The sequence below is a fragment of the Hyaena hyaena genome, unplaced genomic scaffold (genome assembly GCF_003009895.1).
Source record: "Hyaena hyaena isolate Hyena2069 unplaced genomic scaffold, ASM300989v1 scaffold_109, whole genome shotgun sequence".
In the NCBI taxonomy this organism is placed as follows: Eukaryota; Metazoa; Chordata; class Mammalia; order Carnivora; family Hyaenidae; genus Hyaena; species Hyaena hyaena.
Window position 1 is genome coordinate 1,780,555 of NW_024080740.1, and position 18,791 is coordinate 1,799,345.

The 18,791-nt window shown below is 41.5% G+C and overlaps 1 protein-coding gene across 2 annotated transcripts in view; it reads left to right on the top strand.

The window, feature by feature from the left end:
- SLC25A13 (solute carrier family 25 member 13) overlaps positions 1–18,572 on the top strand; it is a 188,159-nt gene extending 169,587 nt beyond the window's left edge. For both annotated transcript variants that reach the window (XM_039236270.1, XM_039236271.1), the window contains exons 15-18: positions 5,943–6,081; positions 16,526–16,684; positions 16,778–16,868; positions 17,380–18,572. In XM_039236270.1, coding sequence (XP_039092201.1) covers positions 5,943–6,081; positions 16,526–16,684; positions 16,778–16,868; positions 17,380–17,566 — 576 coding nt within the window. In that variant the 3' untranslated portion in view covers positions 17,567–18,572. The remainder of the gene's footprint in view (positions 1–5,942; positions 6,082–16,525; positions 16,685–16,777; positions 16,869–17,379) is intronic.
- Positions 18,573–18,791: the final 219 nt, after the last annotated feature.

Sequence of the window (18,791 nt, forward strand, 5' to 3'; positions counted from 1 at the left end):
GTAGAGAACCGGAACCAACATAGGAGTGGCATTTCCTCCAAAATAAAAAAACCCAAAACAAAAAAAAACCTTGAGTTGCCAAGATGCTTTGGTCAGAATTGCAATGAAATTAAGGAGAAACCAATATCCTGAAAGTCCCTGGCCTAAAGAAACTAAATAATAGGTTCTGATATTTTATATTCAAACTGAAGTAATTTTGGTGTCACTGATACCAAGTCTCCAATTGTTGGCTGGTTCTTTTGGTTTTTACACCAGTGACACAATCACATAACGGGTCTTGGCACCAGTGATATTTCCCAGCAAGATGCTGAAACTCACCCTGTTTAAATCCCAGGCACGTGGGCTCAACTCTCCCTTTACTGGGCAGGTGCAATGCTGCCAGACTGTGTATACAAGGGTTAACTCACTTGGGAGCAACCAAGCGGCATGCTAAGGGATCAAGACATGACATGCTGCCCATTGTTTGTAGCTCCCGGATCAAAATATACAATTATACATGCCAAATAAATTCTAAACCTGTAAGGTAGGAAAGGAGGGCTGGCTCTGACTACAGGTGCCAGAAGCATTAAATAACCTCCTCAGACAAGGTGTACCACTGTTGTCTTGAATGCTGCAGGTCCCTCCGTCTGGCATTTTCCCCCATGCTAGACAATGTGCATTCACTGCAGGAGTCTCTGTTAAGCCTCCGTCTCCCAGACCTGCTGGCTCCTGGTGCCCGGCCCTGACACAGAGGTGCCTTTGTGAGTGTAATTACCTTCCTCTGTATTAGAAATGCTCTGTTTAGAGCTGTAGTTGCAGGTACAGCTAGAATAAGCAGGAATTAGCATGCAAAAAGACCTGCCCTGGCCCTGACTTCTTTATCAGCAATCATTCTTAAGGCTTGTTTTGTTCCTCAGATTGATTGGGTAGGTGTGATACCATCCAAGATGAAGAGCTTTAAAAGAAGAAAAAAAGATATTGGACATAGCTGTGTGTGTGTGTGTGTGTGTGTGTGTGAGAGAGAGAGAGAGAGAGAGAGAGAGAAATCCTGTTGTATTCTATCTTTTGACAATTTCATGCCTGACAGAGCTGCCAGAGTAAACTTGCTCATGGATGATTCTAGCAACTTAAGAACTGATTAAACTCCCTTAGGCTTTCCACAGTGTCCATAAAAAAAAAAGAAAAAAAAGGCATGAGAAACAAAAGAAATAATTCTTATGCCATGGTGATACTATCTGGCCAGTGTCTCTGAGCCTAATTGCCGTGTCGATTTTAGACTCCTAACTGTAAGTTAGGTGAGACCAACCCTTGAAAAAGTTTTCCTAAACTTTAAGTAGAATAATGATGGAGAGGGTTTAGAATGGTACAGTACAGGAATGGAGCCAGAGTGGATAATTAAGCTATATCTGGGTTTTGATTCTAGTTTATTTATATACAGATCTCCCCTGAGATGCCTTTTTTTTTTCCTATTATTTTAAAAAGCCCACTAAATTAAAAAAAAAAAAAACAATTTTCCCTTTTTGGAGAAAGTGGTTTAATGAGTAGCAAGAGATTAGATTATTGCTTTTTCTATTTATGAATTTCCCCCAAGTGATTTTACTGTGTGTACAGAGGAAATTCAGGGCTAATCCGAGTATCTGAGGACAGAGATGCCAGAGAACCAGTGAGAAAGACTTAAGGCAGGAGAATGTGAAGATTTTCTTATAGGGCAAGAAGATTTACAGATTTATTTTAGGTGGCACACACTTTGTAATTTATTAGTTTTTTCATGGCCAAAGTAATGATTTTTGTGTTGATGACGCAGGCTGGTGGACAGCATGGAATGTCACCCCTTATTATAAAGTTGCCTGTTCAGAATGGCTGACCACTTAGTAAAAATTGTCAGTGGGGCAAGTAGGTTTCAAGCCAGACAGGTTTGTGTTGTGATGTAAGCCTGGAGAATGAGTATTCACTGTGAAGTGAAGGATTTATCAAGGAATCTGAGAGAGAAACATTCTCCCTGTTGGAACTTTAAAAGCCTTTTTCACATCCTCCTTCCCTTTTCATTGCGGCTGGAGCCACAGGTCAGGTACTGCCCGAGGCAGCCTTACAAATTGGCACCTGCCTTTGTGCCGTAGACCTGAAGACAGTGGTGGAGAGAGGGGAGGCCAGGGAAATTTAAGAAGTCTTTTTCTCCAGCCTTTTGCAAAGTTAGCTCTCCTTGGGAATGGGGCTTTGATGCCTGGGGTGTGAGAGAGGCCACGGGCACCTCCTGACCCAGGACAGTGATTTGCTGCAAGGAGACGCCTGAGGTGCTGTGCTGTGGGAGGGTGGGCGCAGGCTCCGGGAGAGGCAGGGAGACACAGCCGCCCTCATCCTTGCCCCCCTCCACCCTTCCGTTAGGACTGCAGCCGTCACCTCCTCAGGACTCCAGTGATCATTCCCTCATTTCTTCCAAAACTCCTGGCCCCACAGGCTAGCTTGCTTTCTTGGCTTTTCCTTCTCCCTTTTCTCAGATAATCAGAAACCTATGACCTTTCTTCATGGTCTGACGTTCACTCTCTAGCATGCATAGATTATTGGACCATATTGTCTGATGCCATGTAGGAAAAATATAGCATCTTCCTGACCATTTTTCCTTTGGTGTTTCATAGTGCAGCTCCACTCTTAGATTTGTTCTTGTTTGTTTGTGTTTTGATCAGGGATGTTTCTAATTTCCGATCACGTCTCCCCCTGGCCTTCAGATCAGATTGAAGGCACATAGCAGTAGAGAGGCTAATAGCTGTCTTCCTCTCCTTTTTTAAAATTTTAATATTCCAGTACAAAATTATCAGCTAAGCTCCGTTATATCTCCCTAAAATTATAGATCTTTATTTGAAAACGAAAAGCTTGGCTTTGGTTTCTAATATATTTTTTCCAAGAAATGAGTTTATTTTCCTGGTAGGAGCCTGATAACATATCCCAATTCTCTTATTTCTTGTTTTAGTTGTGTTTTCTTTTCTTGTCTGAGTTGGCAAAGTCAAATCAGTGTCACCAGAAACATGCCCTGACTGACAGCCAAAGATTTTGCTGAGATTTTTCTCTGGCCCCTGGTTCCTGATGCCTGTTGCTTGTTCTCTGAAACAGGCAACACTGATATTGGCAAGATATAAGAGCATGAAGAAAACCCAAAACGGCATTGAGAAAGTGCAGACAATGTGGAGCTGTGTGGAATTCACTCCCTGTCTACCTTCTAGTTAAAGAATGCTCAGTAGAAAGGGTGGTATTTGGGGTTTAAAGGAATGAAGAGGTGATATGCATGGTGTCGATGTTCCCAGCATAGGATTCATCAAGGAAGCTGCAGGGTGATACGTGTACCCTGTGTGATCAGATGAGTGGGGCATTGAACAGCTTTACCTGAGAGGAACCAGGCTGACCAGAGAGAGGAAAATGGGAAACTAAAGTCATTACAAAGCTTTGAAAACAGTGAGAAGATGGGGCCTGATCCACAGGACTGCCAAGACCAAAGATGGCGGTAGAATTTTGGAAACAACAAATAGAAAATTTGGGCAACATGGCTGAGTAATAAAGGAGATGTTAGACTATACCAGTCCCTCCCCACTCCCTCCCAAGAAAACCCCACAAAACCACATACCATGAATTTAAAGAGAAGAAAAGGATAATTCAGAACCACAGAATGATGGTCTCAACCATGGAATGGTTATTAATCCTACTGTTGAAGGAAAAGCTCCAAAACATGTACAGTTGCAGTGGTTATCTCTGGCTGGTGAAAATTAAGCTTTTAATTTTTAATGCTTTTCTTTCTGTATTGTCTATGATGAGCAGTTAATATTTTACAATCGGGGGGAAAAACGTTTTGAAGGAAAAGTATTACCAGCCAAAAAAATAGAAGTTTGGCTCTAAGATGTGAAGATTTGGGAGGTGAGGTAAAAGTAAAAACTAATAGAGTTAGTAGAAAGCACAATTTATGAGAGGAAGAATTGTATCAACTTAAAAAAATTAAAGAGGCTCATTTAGAAAGTCAGTATTATGGCAGTGTTGCTTTCCTATATTCAGGGAGCCAGAGGTGAAGAAGATTTAACTGATCTTAATTTAAATTGGTTATTTTGCATATAATTTGAATATCTCCCAAACACTCTCTGCATGGGAGTAAATGACTAGCACAACTCCTAGGAAGGTTTGGAGGCAAAATGAGGAAAACAAACTGAAAATAATAAAACAAATGGATGAAAGTGTTACCCTCAAACAGTTAATGATCACTGGGGAAGGACTGGATGCCATGCATGGATATTGGTGTTCTACTGTACTTTTTGTCCTTGAAAAAGCTGGGGGAGGTGGAAAGATTGCAGAGTCCTGTCCTGAGTTTTGGACTTTCTCTGGGCCCTGCCTCCAAGGATCTCCCCTACACAAGCCAATAGTGTGGCCCTCAGTAAATGTGCCGTTGATGGATTAATCATCCTGAGCATTAGTTTGCATGTACATAAAAGAAAGAATGTGGGTGTGGTGGATTTTGTGGTTCTTCTTTTCAGTTAGGCATTTAACAGTTTGGGGGGTAGGCAAGATACAAGTGTGAGTTGATTGGCAAGCAGTACATGATGTGGATCTGCCCCCCCCCCCCTTTTTTTTTAAATATCTATATAGAATGGACAAAGATATCTTGGCCATGGGTGAGTTTCCCGGGAAATAGCCAACACCACGGAATCCAGATTCCAAGTATTTGTTCTGGTTAGAAGGATGGGCCAAGCTAGGATGAATTTAAATAGGATGAAACAAAATCCTAATTATGTTACTTATTTAAGGCAACTAATTAAGTTATAGTAGACCTAGGTTATTAGAAATTTGTATGAAAAGACTAAAGGGTTTTATTACCCACAGTCGCAGTTTGAGTCAGGAGTGTAATGATGGTATCAGAAAGCAAAGGCAATAGTAACAGATGTGTAGTGTTAAGGAACTTTGACAGAGTGGAGCCTAGCATCAAGCAAAAATGCCTTCAGTCCAACATCACTAGACCTTACTAAATGTCACTGGGCTTGGCTAGACCTGTTGAATCTGGATGGATTCATTATTTTCTCTGAAGAATCTCTCAGTTTAGTGGAAATTTTTAGGCACTAGAAATCTGTGAAAGAAATGGTATTAAATCATTAGGTGTTGAAAAGGAGTGACTTCCTTCCCATTTGGCCTGCCTGAAACACAATATATGTCTTGTGGTTTTCATCAAAATGCTACATTTCTGGGCACACATCAGTTCTCAAGGCCTCCCCATGTGTTATTTTGGCACTAGAAAGTATTCGAAGACTTCACTCTAGTTGCTGATTGCGCTATACACATAACTTAAATGGAATTATTGTAAATATTTTAAGGCTTTAGAACAAGCATTTATCAATGTTTCATACCCTGGGGGCAAAAGGGGTAAATATGTGAATAAATTAGGGGATCCATGAACCCCTTCAAAAGGTATGTAATTTTTTACGTATGTGTAATTTTTTTCTGGGAAAGAGTCCAACACTTTCATCAGAGTCTCAAACAATATAAGAAAACAAACCTCTTTCCCTGCCACCTATATAACTTGTCTGCTTCCTAGTATGTAAACAAAGGGGCATCTTGGGTTTTGCTGCCCAACTACTGAGAACAGATCCTCCTTGAAATGCCAGTGAGTGACTTGCCATCAGTAGGGATTTAAAAAGATGTTGCAGACAGAGTTCCAGAAACGTCTTCATCAGAGTCTAATCATTGGAATAAACAAGAAGTACCTCCCTCTTTCTCACACCATACAATAAAATTAGTTTTATTTTTTAAAAACAAAATTCAGATTTATTACTTGGAGAATTTGGGTTATTTTTTTTTTCTGTTCCCCTTTCAACTTGTGAATACAAATTTGGTCTTCTCCAGGAATATTTTGTTCTGAGGTAAGTTCCAGAAAAGCTTGATCTTCTCAATGGGATATGTGTTTCATGTGGTTTTTTTCTTCCTTTTCAAATGTACAGGGTGCCAAAGCATGCTTTCTGCGGGACATTCCTTTCTCGGCCATCTACTTCCCGTGCTATGCTCATGTGAAGGCTTCCTTTGCAAGTGAAGATGGGCACATTAGTCCTGGAAGCCTGCTGTTGGCTGGCGCCATAGCTGGTGAGTGGCCCACGCAGGGCCGTGTTCTCCCCTGGCCTCTCCCATGTCACTGCCCTGGAATTCTTTGCTGATAGTTCTTGACTGGGCACATGTGAGGTGGCTCCAGATTGCTCTGAATAGCTACTGAAAAGAAAGGAGATGAAATTAACCTTCCGGCCGATTAGATTAGGCAAGCTTAATTTCCTAACTCCAGAGAAGGCCCAGGAAAATTTGGTGCATTTTGTGACGTTGTTGAATTCCAAGTTCTGTATAGTTTCCTAGTTCCACTTCACAGCATACCACTGATGACTGTTCAGCTGGACGTTTTAACAAATTTGAATCATTGTGCTTTAAGATGTCTAACCGAAATGGTACAGGAATGCTTGTCCAGACGCTAGATAAACGTGACGTAGTACTAACTCCTCATCGCTGTGTTACGGGAACAGGGTGTGTGTGTTCATTGAACACCGGAAGGAAATGACTCTTCTTGTTTTCGGTGCTACATTGACTATGTGTCAATAGAAAAGAAAGAATAGATGAGGAGGGGGAAGGTTGGCCTCTACATCCCAATGTAAATGCCCAGAGGAAATTTGATTATAGCCTCAGCAGACACCAGTTGGATCATTGATGCTCCTGGTTCAGAGACCCTCAAGGCTGAACAAGCTGGATTCGCTCTCCAGGTGGTGGCAAACATTTAATGAGTTAACAGACCCTAAGGCAGTGGTGGGATGCCTGGGTCTAAACGTTTTTGATACAGGTGCTGTTCTCCAGAGGACTGTTGATTTAAGTCTCAGAAGGACCAGCCCCTGCTCTGAGAGGTTGTTTGCTGTTGTGTGGCCCTGCCTGTAGCCTGCGGTGTCCCTGAAGGCAGGAACTCATGGAGCTCCTCTTAATTCTTAGTTAATCCCTTTTCTTTCAAAGGCAGTGATGTTGGTAAATGAGGCAAGGTTGTCCTTTCCTGGCTGCTCAGGGACCTTTGTTGATAGAGGTAGAGTGTAGGACCACTCTACCTCCATCAAGAAAAAAATAATGATTTCGAGACTACAATATAGAATTCCCAGTTTTAATCCCAGTTTAGCCATTGATTGTGTTCTGTTGTGTGTCACTTACATGTGTATACATGATAATATTCTCTAAACCAAAAGGTTGTAATGCAATGCATTTTGTACATTGTACAATATAAATTTCTTATCTGAAATAAGGAGCTCCTGGGGAGAACTGCCACACCTCTTGGCGTAGTGTGCTGCGTGGGCAAATTACCGAACCTGTCCCAGGCCTCGGTGTCCTTGGCTGTGAACAGAGATGATAATTGTACTGACGACAGAGTGTGTCTGTGAGGTACAAGTGAGAACACTCAGGTGAAGGACTTAGCATAGGGCCTAGCGTATAGTAAGTACTCAATAAACGTTGGCCAGTATTACATCAAATCCAAGGGAATCTGTCTGTAAATTATTCCAGGAGTCAGTTGTGAAATCAGAGGATATGTATTAGAGCTCAGATCAAAGTCTAGGCCTCTCTCCAAAACAGAACAAAAATAGGGCCTATACTCTGCTCTTGGAGAAAGATGGCCACCCAGAAGGGATTTCATCTCTGGGTAGGAATTTCCTAGGTAATCTATGCTACCAGAGCTGTAGAAATTACTAGCGGGTTTTTGTTCTTTTTTCTCATTTGAGGTTTATTTTCTTCTTTCAGTTTTTTTTTTTTCATGATTAGGAAAATAATATTGCTAAATTGTAAAATACTTGGAAAGTATAGAAAGTAACGAAAATGGTAAATAAGAAAATATTCCAGGACTCTAAGATAATCCCTAGTTAACATTTCTGCTAATTTGTTTCCCTCTGCATCATTCATAACAATGCATAGTTGTAACTACGATCACACTGTGGGTCTGTGGTTTTCACCTAATTTTGTAGCTGAGCATTGTTAGCCATCACGGCCCGACGGCTGATGGCATGTGCTGTGGGGCCAGACTGGGCAGATCCCACTTGCAGTTTCCCCTCATGTGACCTGAACAAGTTTTGAACTCCTATCCTCTTGTTTCCCCATCTACAGATGGGGTGAAGAATAATCTTAGTCTCATAAAGTTATTTATTATTATACATTAATAAATGGAAAGATCCAAGAAAGTACCTGGCACATAATAAGTATTTTTAAATGTTCAATAATATTACACGTTTCCAAACTTTGTAAACATAGTTTTTAAATGCTGCATCGTTATCTAACCCTCAATCTTAGATTCTTAAAATTTTTTTTCAAAAAAATTTTAATGTTTTATATTGTAAAAAAAATCTTTGTGCTTAAAGGCTTTTCCCCTACTCTGGGACATTTTCCTTACAGATAGACTCTCCAAAGTGAGTTTGCTGGTAAAAAGTAGGACTGTTTTTAATGCGTTACCACATTATTGTTGGAAGTAGGAACTGGTTTATGACCCACTGCTGCCTTGTTAGCCATGCAGCCACCCCAGCATCTTTCAGAGAGCCATTTCTCAGCTACCTTCTCTGTTCCCTATCTATTGCTGCATAACAGATTACCCCAGCACTGCCCAGCTGGAAACAGCAAACACCGATCATCTCACACTTTCTGTGGACCTGGAGCCGCTTATCGAGTGCCTCTAGCTCAAGCTGGCATGAGGTTGCAATCAAGATGTCAGCCAGCAGCTCGGCTGAAGTTGGAGGATTCACCTTCAGGGCTCCGTTACATGGCCGTTGGCAAGAGGCGTCAGTTCTTGCCACAGGGCCTCGCTGTAGGTCACCTTGGATGTTCTTGTGACAAGGCGACTGACTTCTCCCACAGAGCCAGCTCAGAGAGGAGTGAAGGGAGGAGGAGACGGGTGGGGAGAGAGGACAGAGGAAGAGAGCAAAATCCCAGTTGCCATGTCTTTTGTGACCAAAAGACACACTTTTGGAAGTCACACTTCTTTAGGTCCCCACACAATCCTATTTGTTATACCGCTCAGCCCTGTGTAATGTACAAGGAGAGGCTGATGTGTGAATACAGGAGGTGAAGGTCATTTGGGAGCCGAGTGCAACACTTTACTTTCATTATTTATCCACCTGCTTTCCTATAGGATGGAAAACTACAAGGCAGACTTGTCATCCATTTTTTTTTGTTCAAAGAACAGATTAGCCTCAAAGCGTCATCGTCTTGCATATTGCACAAATCTGTATAAACTACATAAGGAGAACTAAACCACTTTCTTAATTTAATAACATCTATCAGAAGCCAATGGCAAATATCATAACTACTATTCTCATTGAATTGGGGATCAGACAAGGAAGACCCTGTCATCCCTGTTTTTCAGGCTTTTTTTTGGAGGTTCTGGTCAATGTAGTAAAATAGAAAAAAGAAGTAAGAGGCATAAATATCATAAAAGAAGAAATGAAACCATCATTATTTGCACGTGATTGTTTAGCTGCAAATCCAAATAAAAATGCCTAAAAAATGCATCTGAATTAATAATTAATGTATTTTGTTATAAGATGAACATAAAAACCTATATCTAGTGATAAGTAGATGACTTGAGATCACAGGAGGGAGCAGGGCAGCCAGCTGCTGAGTGTAGAACATTGCTGGTGTGCTCAGCCAGATCGCGGGATGCAGCGTGGAGAAGGACAGGAAGACTTGCGTTTGCACTCGTGTTGGCCCAGTGTAACACAATAAGGGCAATGAGCACAAAAATGCACACCTGTGTGTGTTGGTGGATGGAAGATGGATCAGGCCCTCACATTGCCTTTGGGGATGCCAGTGAGAATGAAGGCAGTCCCTAGGTAGAAGACACACTGGTGGAAAATGCTCAGAATCCCCAGAAGTCCATCTCAGGGTCAGAGTGATCTCTGTCATTTGGAGAAATGAGAAATGCTTATCTCAAAATAAGTATGAATAGCAGTTTGACTGCTGATTTTTTTATTATAACATAATACCATTACTATTTTATAATTTTAATATTTTATAATTTTTACAATGCTATAATTTTATAGTAATATATTACTAATATCTTAATATAATTTTACTATAATACCATAATGTAATATTACGCTTACATAATTACTATTTTTATGTGTATTGTTATATAAAATGTAATATTATATGAAATATCTCCTACACAGAATACATGTTTTTTGTAAAACAGTTGTATTATAAATAAGATGGATCTGGGATCAACTTAATATGATCATGCTTTCTATGTTTTGATAGTAATTTCAGTTATTCAGTAAGTACTGTCTTTTTCTAAAAATTTTATTTAGGGGCGCCTGGGTGGCTTAGTCGGTTAAGCGTCCGACTTTCGCTTAGGTCATGATCTCGCGGTTCGTGGGTTCCAGCCCCGCGTCGGGCTCTGTGCTGACTGCCAGCTCAGAGCCTGGAGCCTGTTTCAGTCTGTGACTCCCTCTCTCTCTGACCCTCCCCTGCTCAAGCTGTCTCTCTCTCTCTCTCTCCTAGAAATAAATAAAAACATTTAAAAATAAAAAATAAAAAAAAAAATAAAAATTTTATTTGACCTCAAGTTAGATTGCTTTAGTAGTATTTTAACAGAGGTGGTTGTTGATATCTCAAAATCTGGAGAATATTGGGTTGTTGTTTTTTTTTTTAGATATATGTATATGGTTGTGAACTGGGAATATCTTTATTTATTTTTTGAGAGAGAGTGTGCATGCAGGGGAGGGGCAGAAGGAGAGGGAGAGAGAGAATCTTAAGCGGGGCTCAGTCTCAGGACCATGAGATCATGACCTGAGCTGAAATCAAGAGTCAGACACTTAGCTGACTGAGCCACCTAGGCAGGCACCCCAAATGTCTTTAAATACTGGGAACATCTCCATTATTTCACAGGATAGAGTAAGCCTAACCAGCATTTGAATTTATGTTCATTGGCCAACCTGCTTCAGTGTGTCAGAAGGTGGGAGCCAAAGCAGAGAGCCTGAAATTAAGAACTAACTTTTAATTCCCTGCAGTGAACACGTTGCTTTTTGATTATCCAAGGACATTTTGATACGGCTTATGGATAATCTCAAATAAAGGATATCTGGTCCTTCTCAAATTTTAGAGCTTCCTCATTAGAGGTGATTTTAGTTATCAGTGATACGATAAAGGATAAATCAAATTTAAATTAAGTTGTAGCTCAGAAGTATCTTTAAAAATTATTCAAGAAACAGTATGTGTGTGACCCTCTCAATGCTTTTGCAAACATATTAAAAGAATGAAGTTAGGAGAGAAGTAGTATTGACACAAATTTGTTAATTATGTGAACATAAAGGTTAAAATAATTTAAAAGCAATTCTTACATCCTTAAAAAAAACGTAATGGGAGAGATTGAATCAAAGTAATAGACTGAGTATATTCATCTATCTCTCCTTCCGACCCAAATACCTTAAAATATCAGAAAATACATTTTTTTTTTTAACTTCTATTGGCACTAGAAAATATTAGCATCAGCCCTCAGAAGGCAGGAAACAGAAGCATATTGACTCTGAAACCGGACTGGAGGGTGCCACAACCCAGAACACAGGCAGAAAAAACCGCTCTTAAGGTAAGAGCAGAACCAGAGAATTTTAACCAGTGAATGAACAATGGAATACCAAGGGTAGGGGCGGGGGTAAGGTAAATCTTTAACGGGAGTGAAAGAGCCGCATTCCTGGCAGGAAGGTGGGGCTTGGCCCTCCCAGCTCCTTTTTTGTACCAAGCTTCAGCTTCAGACAACAATTGAATCCCGGCTGAAAGCCCCTGGCTGTTCTCTAAAGGAAGGCACCGATTGCCTGGAGAGGGCTGAGTGTAAGAAACTGAAAAAACTCAGGGTAAGGCTTCAGGTCCCGGACCTTCACCACAGATGGAATAAACGCATGCCTGCATGCATGCATGAATGAATGAACGAATGAACAAACGAACTAGCTGATGGCAGCTCTTCCCAAGACGGGTATAAAATAATTTCTTGTATTTCCAGAGGGAGTGAAGCACTCCACATTTTAGCAACTTGGAAGGTCCCAACCCTGCGGGGCCTCCTCCCCAACCCTTGTACCCAGTTAACAGGACTCCCCCGTTTCACAAAGCCCATTGCTGGCCCCCGCCCCTGATTTGGGAGAGCAGCCTGCCAGTGAAACTGACCTATGTGGTGGTAGAAGCCAGCACTACACTAATCAGTCTGTTCTTCAAACTTGAATATCAATAGACAGCCAGAGGTCCCAGACAGGAAGCAACAAGAAAAGCAAGCAGGAATTCCAGGGAAAACAGGCAATTCAGAGAAAAGAGAACTTTTAAGACCTATACCCAAGACCTGCAGAGAGATTTAAGAGGAACATTCTTAAGAAAGCTTTCTTAAAAATTAATAAAAGGATTGCCAGAATTACAAATCCATACATGGTCTGAATGATAGAATGGGTATGCTCAAAGACCAAATTAGACATCTGGAAAATGAAGCCATGGGGAAACATAAACAACAACTACGATACGGAGCGAAAATACAGAGACGTGTAGGACTAGTCCCGGAGGTCTAACGTCTATTTCATAGGAGCTCCCTAGCGAGAAGTAATACAAAAGGACAGAAAACAAATCAGTAATAAAAGTTCACTTCTCATGTGTTCATCTGCAGCCCTAGCCCCTTCAAAATGCCAAGGAGAGGATGTCTGGAACCCCAACGGCGTTCCCAGGCACACCCGCCTTCAGGAGGGACGGCAGGTCTCAAGTTCATTTCTCCCATAACTCAAAGGTTACATCTCACAGATATTTCTAAAACAAAATGAAAAGTGAATTTAGGGAAGAAGAAAATGCGGGGGATTTGAAACAGAGCAAATAAAAGTGAAACCTGAGAGTGATTTCAGTAAATGGTCACTTTGATAATATGTATTTTTATATAAAAAGGGCTTGCCGGCGAAGGGGGTAAATGTCCATTTATTGTACATATCGTAAACAGGGTACCTATGCGATAAATGTATATGATATCTAAATTAGGAAAGAGTGGAGGCCAAAAGGGGAACAATTAGAAACAGAGAAAATAAAAACCACAATATCGGATAGCAGAGATAAGTCTAATAACCACACTTATAGCCACAATTGAATGGATTCAATGCCCCTAGTAAAAAACAAATGCCTATTCCTGATGAGTTGTGAAAGGAAATCTGGTCATCTGAAATTTGAGAAAACAGTGACATAGAACAACTGAAAGAGAAAGGATTGAAAAATATGTATCAGGCAAATACCAACAAATAAGCAAGTTTAGAAATATTAATGTCAGACTAAATGGAATTCAGCATTTAAAAATAGCACTCAGAGGCATAGAGTCTTATTTTGCACTTATAAACAATAAAATACACTGAGAAGATAGCATCTGCCTAAATAAAGAGATAAATTGAGGCAAGCTGGAATGACCAGAAATTGAGTTTATTCAGAACCAGCAGAGATGTTGCAGGGTGGTGGGGGAGGGAGGACCCCATGTTAAACACTTGATGGGCCACCAGCCAGCACCCGAGCAGTAAATTCATTGGCTTCAGGTTGGGGAGAGATTGTTTGCAGGATGGATGTTCATTGGTCAGGAGATAGATCTCAGTGTTGTGCAAATCAAACGTTTATGGGCAGTTAGTCTATCTGTTCTCAAGTTCATTCCTCTGAGAGAGCGTACCTGAGAATCTCCTCCTTTTATATTCTCTGGTTACTTTTTATTTTTTTTATTTTTTTAATGTTTATTTATTTCTGAGAGAGAGAGAGAGAAAGAGCGCGCAAGCTCACGAGCAGGGGAGGGTCAGAGAGAGAGGGAGATACAGAATCCGAAACAGGCTTCAGGCTCTGAGCTAGCTGTCAGCACAGAGCCCGACATGGGCCTCGAACCCACAAACCATGAGATCATGACCTGAGCCTAAGTCGGACGCTTAACCTTAAGACTGAGCCACCCAGGTGCCCCCTCTGGTTACTTTTTAAACTGAAATCCTTTCATGGTGTATTGCCATCAGACCCTATGTAGTATCCACATAATATTGTTTTCTAAAACCTCAGCTTAAGAGTGTGATAAGAACATGATACTTTCTCATTCAAAATCTTGACACTTTTCTTAGAACCTGATCCATCAAATAGATACTATAGATAAGGACACCCAGGGAGTTTGTGAATCCCTTCACCTTGATCCAAAATAAACAGATATTAACTTTGTATCCCATAAACAGAGAAGCACACACTTTACAGATACTAATGGGATATTTCTGAAAACTGGGGATGTCTTGCCCCAAAGTTGTATTTTGCTGGTTGTGTTTTCTTTTTATTATAAATGAACTTCTACTCTCTAGGTGCTGGGCCCCCTTTAAAGGGTTATAATTTTATATTGGCTGGAGAACACCCCAAATTGTTCTTGCCACAGAGGCAGTGGGTGGGTCTCGTCATCTGTGTCATTGCTGAAGCATTCGGCAGCCTGCTGTGGATGGAGGAGCCTTAAAGAAGCTTCTCTGTTTCCTACCCTCCACTTGCTCCCCCATGTTTGGGAGTAGAGAAACTGAGACCTCTTGATCAGTGTTGTCTTAGCCTTTTTGGAAGCCGGGAGAGACCAGGCAAATTTCCTCAGAGTCATTGCCAACCCTGGCCACCAAAATCAACAGATTTCTGGTGGCCAAGTTCTTTCTGGTACTGCTTTCCTGGCTTTGCTTTGGAGCAGCATGAGGCTGTTCTCCAGGTTAGTTTCACCATCTTCTACCAGATCCTCCATCCACTGAGTAACTCCCAGGCCTCATAGCTGTCAGCCTGGGAGAGGTGAGGGAGATGTGACGGGCAGGCTGCCATATTTCCAGCCCCCATCTCTCTCTCTCTCTCTCTTTCTGTGTGTGTGTCTCTCTGTCTCTCTCTCTCTCTCTCTCACACACACACACACACACACACCACCACCACCACCAGCAACAGCAACAACCAGTTTTGCCAGACAACTTGCTAAGCATCTTACAAGGGTTTTTTTTTTTTGCCATATTTATTTCATAATCAGGATCTTTCCTCTCTGCCCCCCAATACTTCTCCCTTTTTCATAACAAGGAACTATTTGTGAAAACTGACCGAAGGAGACTTTGTTACTCATGTAATTGCCTGTATGTCGCCCCCTGTCCCTCTGACATGCGTGCCCACTGTTGCAAGAAGGATTTTACTACACGTCAAAAGCAGACAGCCTTGCTAACCTCTTTCTAAACCAGGAAGTAAAACGTAATGGGTGGTGTGAACACAGTGGGTTTCTGAGCATTTTTCCTGTTTCCTTCCATTATGTTGGAGTATAAATTCCTGGCTCAACGTTAAAATAATTCCTCCAAGTTAATAGGGAATTCAGTATGACTTATCCACTGAAGCATTGGATATAAAGTGAGCTTTTGCACATGCAAAAAATGTGATGTATTTTAGAAAAAACAGTTACGTTGAAAGTTTGTGAGGCATTCAGTAAAGCCGGAAGAAAAGCTGTACCTTAGTAAGATAAATGCAAACGTGTACTGTGCACATCTCCCCAAGCGCGTGCACGTGCACACGCACACACTGTAACCTTAAAGCCGTCTGTTAGAAGGGTGAGATGTACTTGTGAGCCAGACCACGATGGTTTGGACAGAAATTCTTACAGAATTATTAAGCCTTAAAAAAAGCAAAGGAGATTTATGCATCTGCATTTGACCAATTTGGTTTGGAATAGGTTCATAATGGAAAAGTAATAAAACCATAAGAGACAGTGTCTTCTGAGTACAGTCTCGCTTTTAAAAAATCTAAACATGGGCTGCCCCATTTTGGATAAAATGACTGTAGAAAAATTTCCCATTGGTAATTTTGGGAGGGTTTTGTTGCTGTTGTTGTTGCTTTTTCATTGATTATCAGCCAGTATAAATTTTCAGCTTTCTGTCAAATATTTTTTCTGGAGACGTCAGTTGTAGGAAAAAAGAATCCCGAAGTGTTATCTGTGGGAGTCTCCACCTCTGGTCACCACCCCCCTACCCCCAACACACACTGTTTGCTTAGCCCGCAGCCCTCACTAAAGTCTTTTTCTGGTGTAACTGGAGAGGCTAGGCTTTGGTGGGTAAAGGGTGGTTGAACGTGTGCGAGAAGGCACCCCCCGTGACTGCCAGCAGCCACAGAAAAGCATGAAGAGGAAACACATAACAAACTTCACTTCTGAAAATCGGACCTAATAACTTTGCAAGTGACTGATTTAGACGGGAAAGTAAAAAAGAAAAAGAAAAAACAGCCTTTTTCCATTTGTTCTCAACCACTTGAAGTAGTGTTATTGACAAGTCATTCCTTAAAAGTATTAATAAATATGAACCTACCACAGTGGTTCAGGGCAGGAGAGGTAAGGAGGGTCTTAAGGAGCCTCTGCAGACAGGACAGCCCTGGCCCTGCTTCCCAGGGGACAGCGCAGGAGGCCTTTGATTTCATCAGACTCTTAACTTTCTTTCCACGGCCAGCAGTTCAAAGCACAGTGATTTTTATATAGTGAGAATGTGACCAGACTGTGATGGTGGTGCCTTTCCTGCAGGTATGCCGGCGGCATCTTTAGTGACCCCTGCTGATGTTATCAAGACGCGATTACAGGTGGCAGCCCGGGCCGGCCAAACCACTTACAGCGGGGTGATGGACTGCTTTAGGAAGATACTGCGGGAAGAAGGCCCAAAGGCTCTTTGGAAAGGAGCTGGTGGTATGGAAATAATTTGTTCTTAACTAAGCCTTTGGTATCAGGTAAATTTTTGAAAAATCTCATTGTATCTATTATTTCCCCATTTTTTCAAAGCTCGTGTGTTTCGATCCTCACCCCAGTTTGGTGTAACTTTGCTGACGTACGAATTGCTGCAGAGATGGTTCTACATTGATTTTGGAGGCGTGTAAGTATCCTGCTAAATCTGCAGCTAAGCTTCAGCTCTTCCAGTGCCTTGTCGTTCATTATTAAGATGGGTACATTAATCTCATTCCTAAGGATGAAATAGAAAGGATGTAGGAAAGGGGCACCTGGTTGGTTTAGTCGGTTAAGCGTCCGACTTCAGCTCAGGTCATGATCTCACGGTCCTTGGCCTTGAGCCCCGCATCGGGCTCTCTGCTGTCATCACAGAGCCCACTTTGGCTCCTCTGTCTCCCTCTCTCTGTCCCTTCCCAGCGCCTTCTCTCTCTGTCTGTCTCTCAGGCTTTCAAAAATACATAAACATTAATAAAAAAGAAAAGATACAGGAAAATATTGAACTCATGTAACCAAACACATTTCAGAGGGGAACATACAACCAACTAGAACTCCCCAACTTCTTTATATGAGGCAGATTTTAACAATTTTTAAATGTTATTTTTACCAAGATACAAAATGATACAAAGCTCAGGTTCTCACCCTGTTTTCTCTTCTTTTAGGAAGCCCATGGGATCAGAGCCAGTTCCTAAATCCAGGATCGTACTGCCCGCTCCCAATCCTGATCACGTTGGAGGCTACAGACTGGCCGTTGCAACATTTGCAGGGATCGAAAACAAATTTGGACTGTACCTACCTCTCTTCAAGCCGTCTGCATCTGCGGCCGAAGTCACCGGTGGGGCCCCGTAGTGGGGGCCGCCCTGGGGTCCTTACTGCTGCAACTCTGTTTGCTGCGGTCAAGGGCACCTCACCTCCGATGGAAACAGTGTTTCCCTCCTTTCGCTTCCATCTCTCGTTTAAATTCAAGTCGAGTCTTTTAATAAGGTGAAATCATTCATTTTTCTGTGTGTTTTCTTAACCGGATCATTGTGAAATTACTCCTAATTACTCTTTGGGCCTCTACTCACACACCTCTGTTTGTAGCTGGCATTTACTGGGATTTGGTCAACACTAACATGATTTGAGGGGAAGGAGCAAGTCTGAAGAGAAACTAGAGCTTCTCTCCTCAGATTAGGATTTTAGTCCCAAAGAGACTACTGAACGGCGATCATGGTGCTCAGAGCAAAGTGCTTCGTGCATGTTTAAGCTGGTAGGAGGCTGGGTACATATTTATCACGTTAAAAAACACTGGAAGAAATGAAAAAAAAAAAAAAAAAAAGATCAGAAATAGCCAGCCTGGCTTCAGATTTTAAACATGTACGAATTCTGTTTATGGATTATTATATTATGAAGCTTTTATGTGAAACCTTTTTTTTTTTGGTCATGAAAACCACATTGAAGATATTTAATAATCATACTCTGTTAGTGGTACCAAGTCTATCAGACAGAAGTCTTTGTACTTAAGGAAGTACTTTTGGTACTTTATTCTATAGACAGAGAAACTATGAGATGCAACAAGTCTCCTGGCTGTGCTGATTTGGGGCAACTTCTCGTATGATGCAATGTGATGATCACTGTGTGTTTCAGGCAACACTGTAGGGAAGTGCACGCCTCTAGTCCTGGTACCTACTTTCCTGCCTCCCACCCCCCGCCCCCAGCAATCAGCACCTGTTTGCTTTCAAAATCTCACTTATCTGGAATCATGTGCAAGACAAATATATTCTAATACACGTTTTTATTTAATTTGTGGTGCCTTGCGTCATGGTCAGATGGCTCAAGCGTTGGCAAAGGAGGAAATAAACTATTTTTAAAGCTATTGAATTGTTTGTTCTTGTGTATGTCACATGGTGAATGACTACAGTAATTGTCACTATTGGACTCTATATGTTTCATTTTCAGGATGATTCTATTCATATTGGCGTGGATATTTCCTCCTGGCCCTTCAGGGTAATGTGTACCAATGTTCAGAATGCCGATGTTCAGAGTGAGTAAAAGAAATGATGTTTAACCCTCGATAAACAAGGAACCCAGCTAA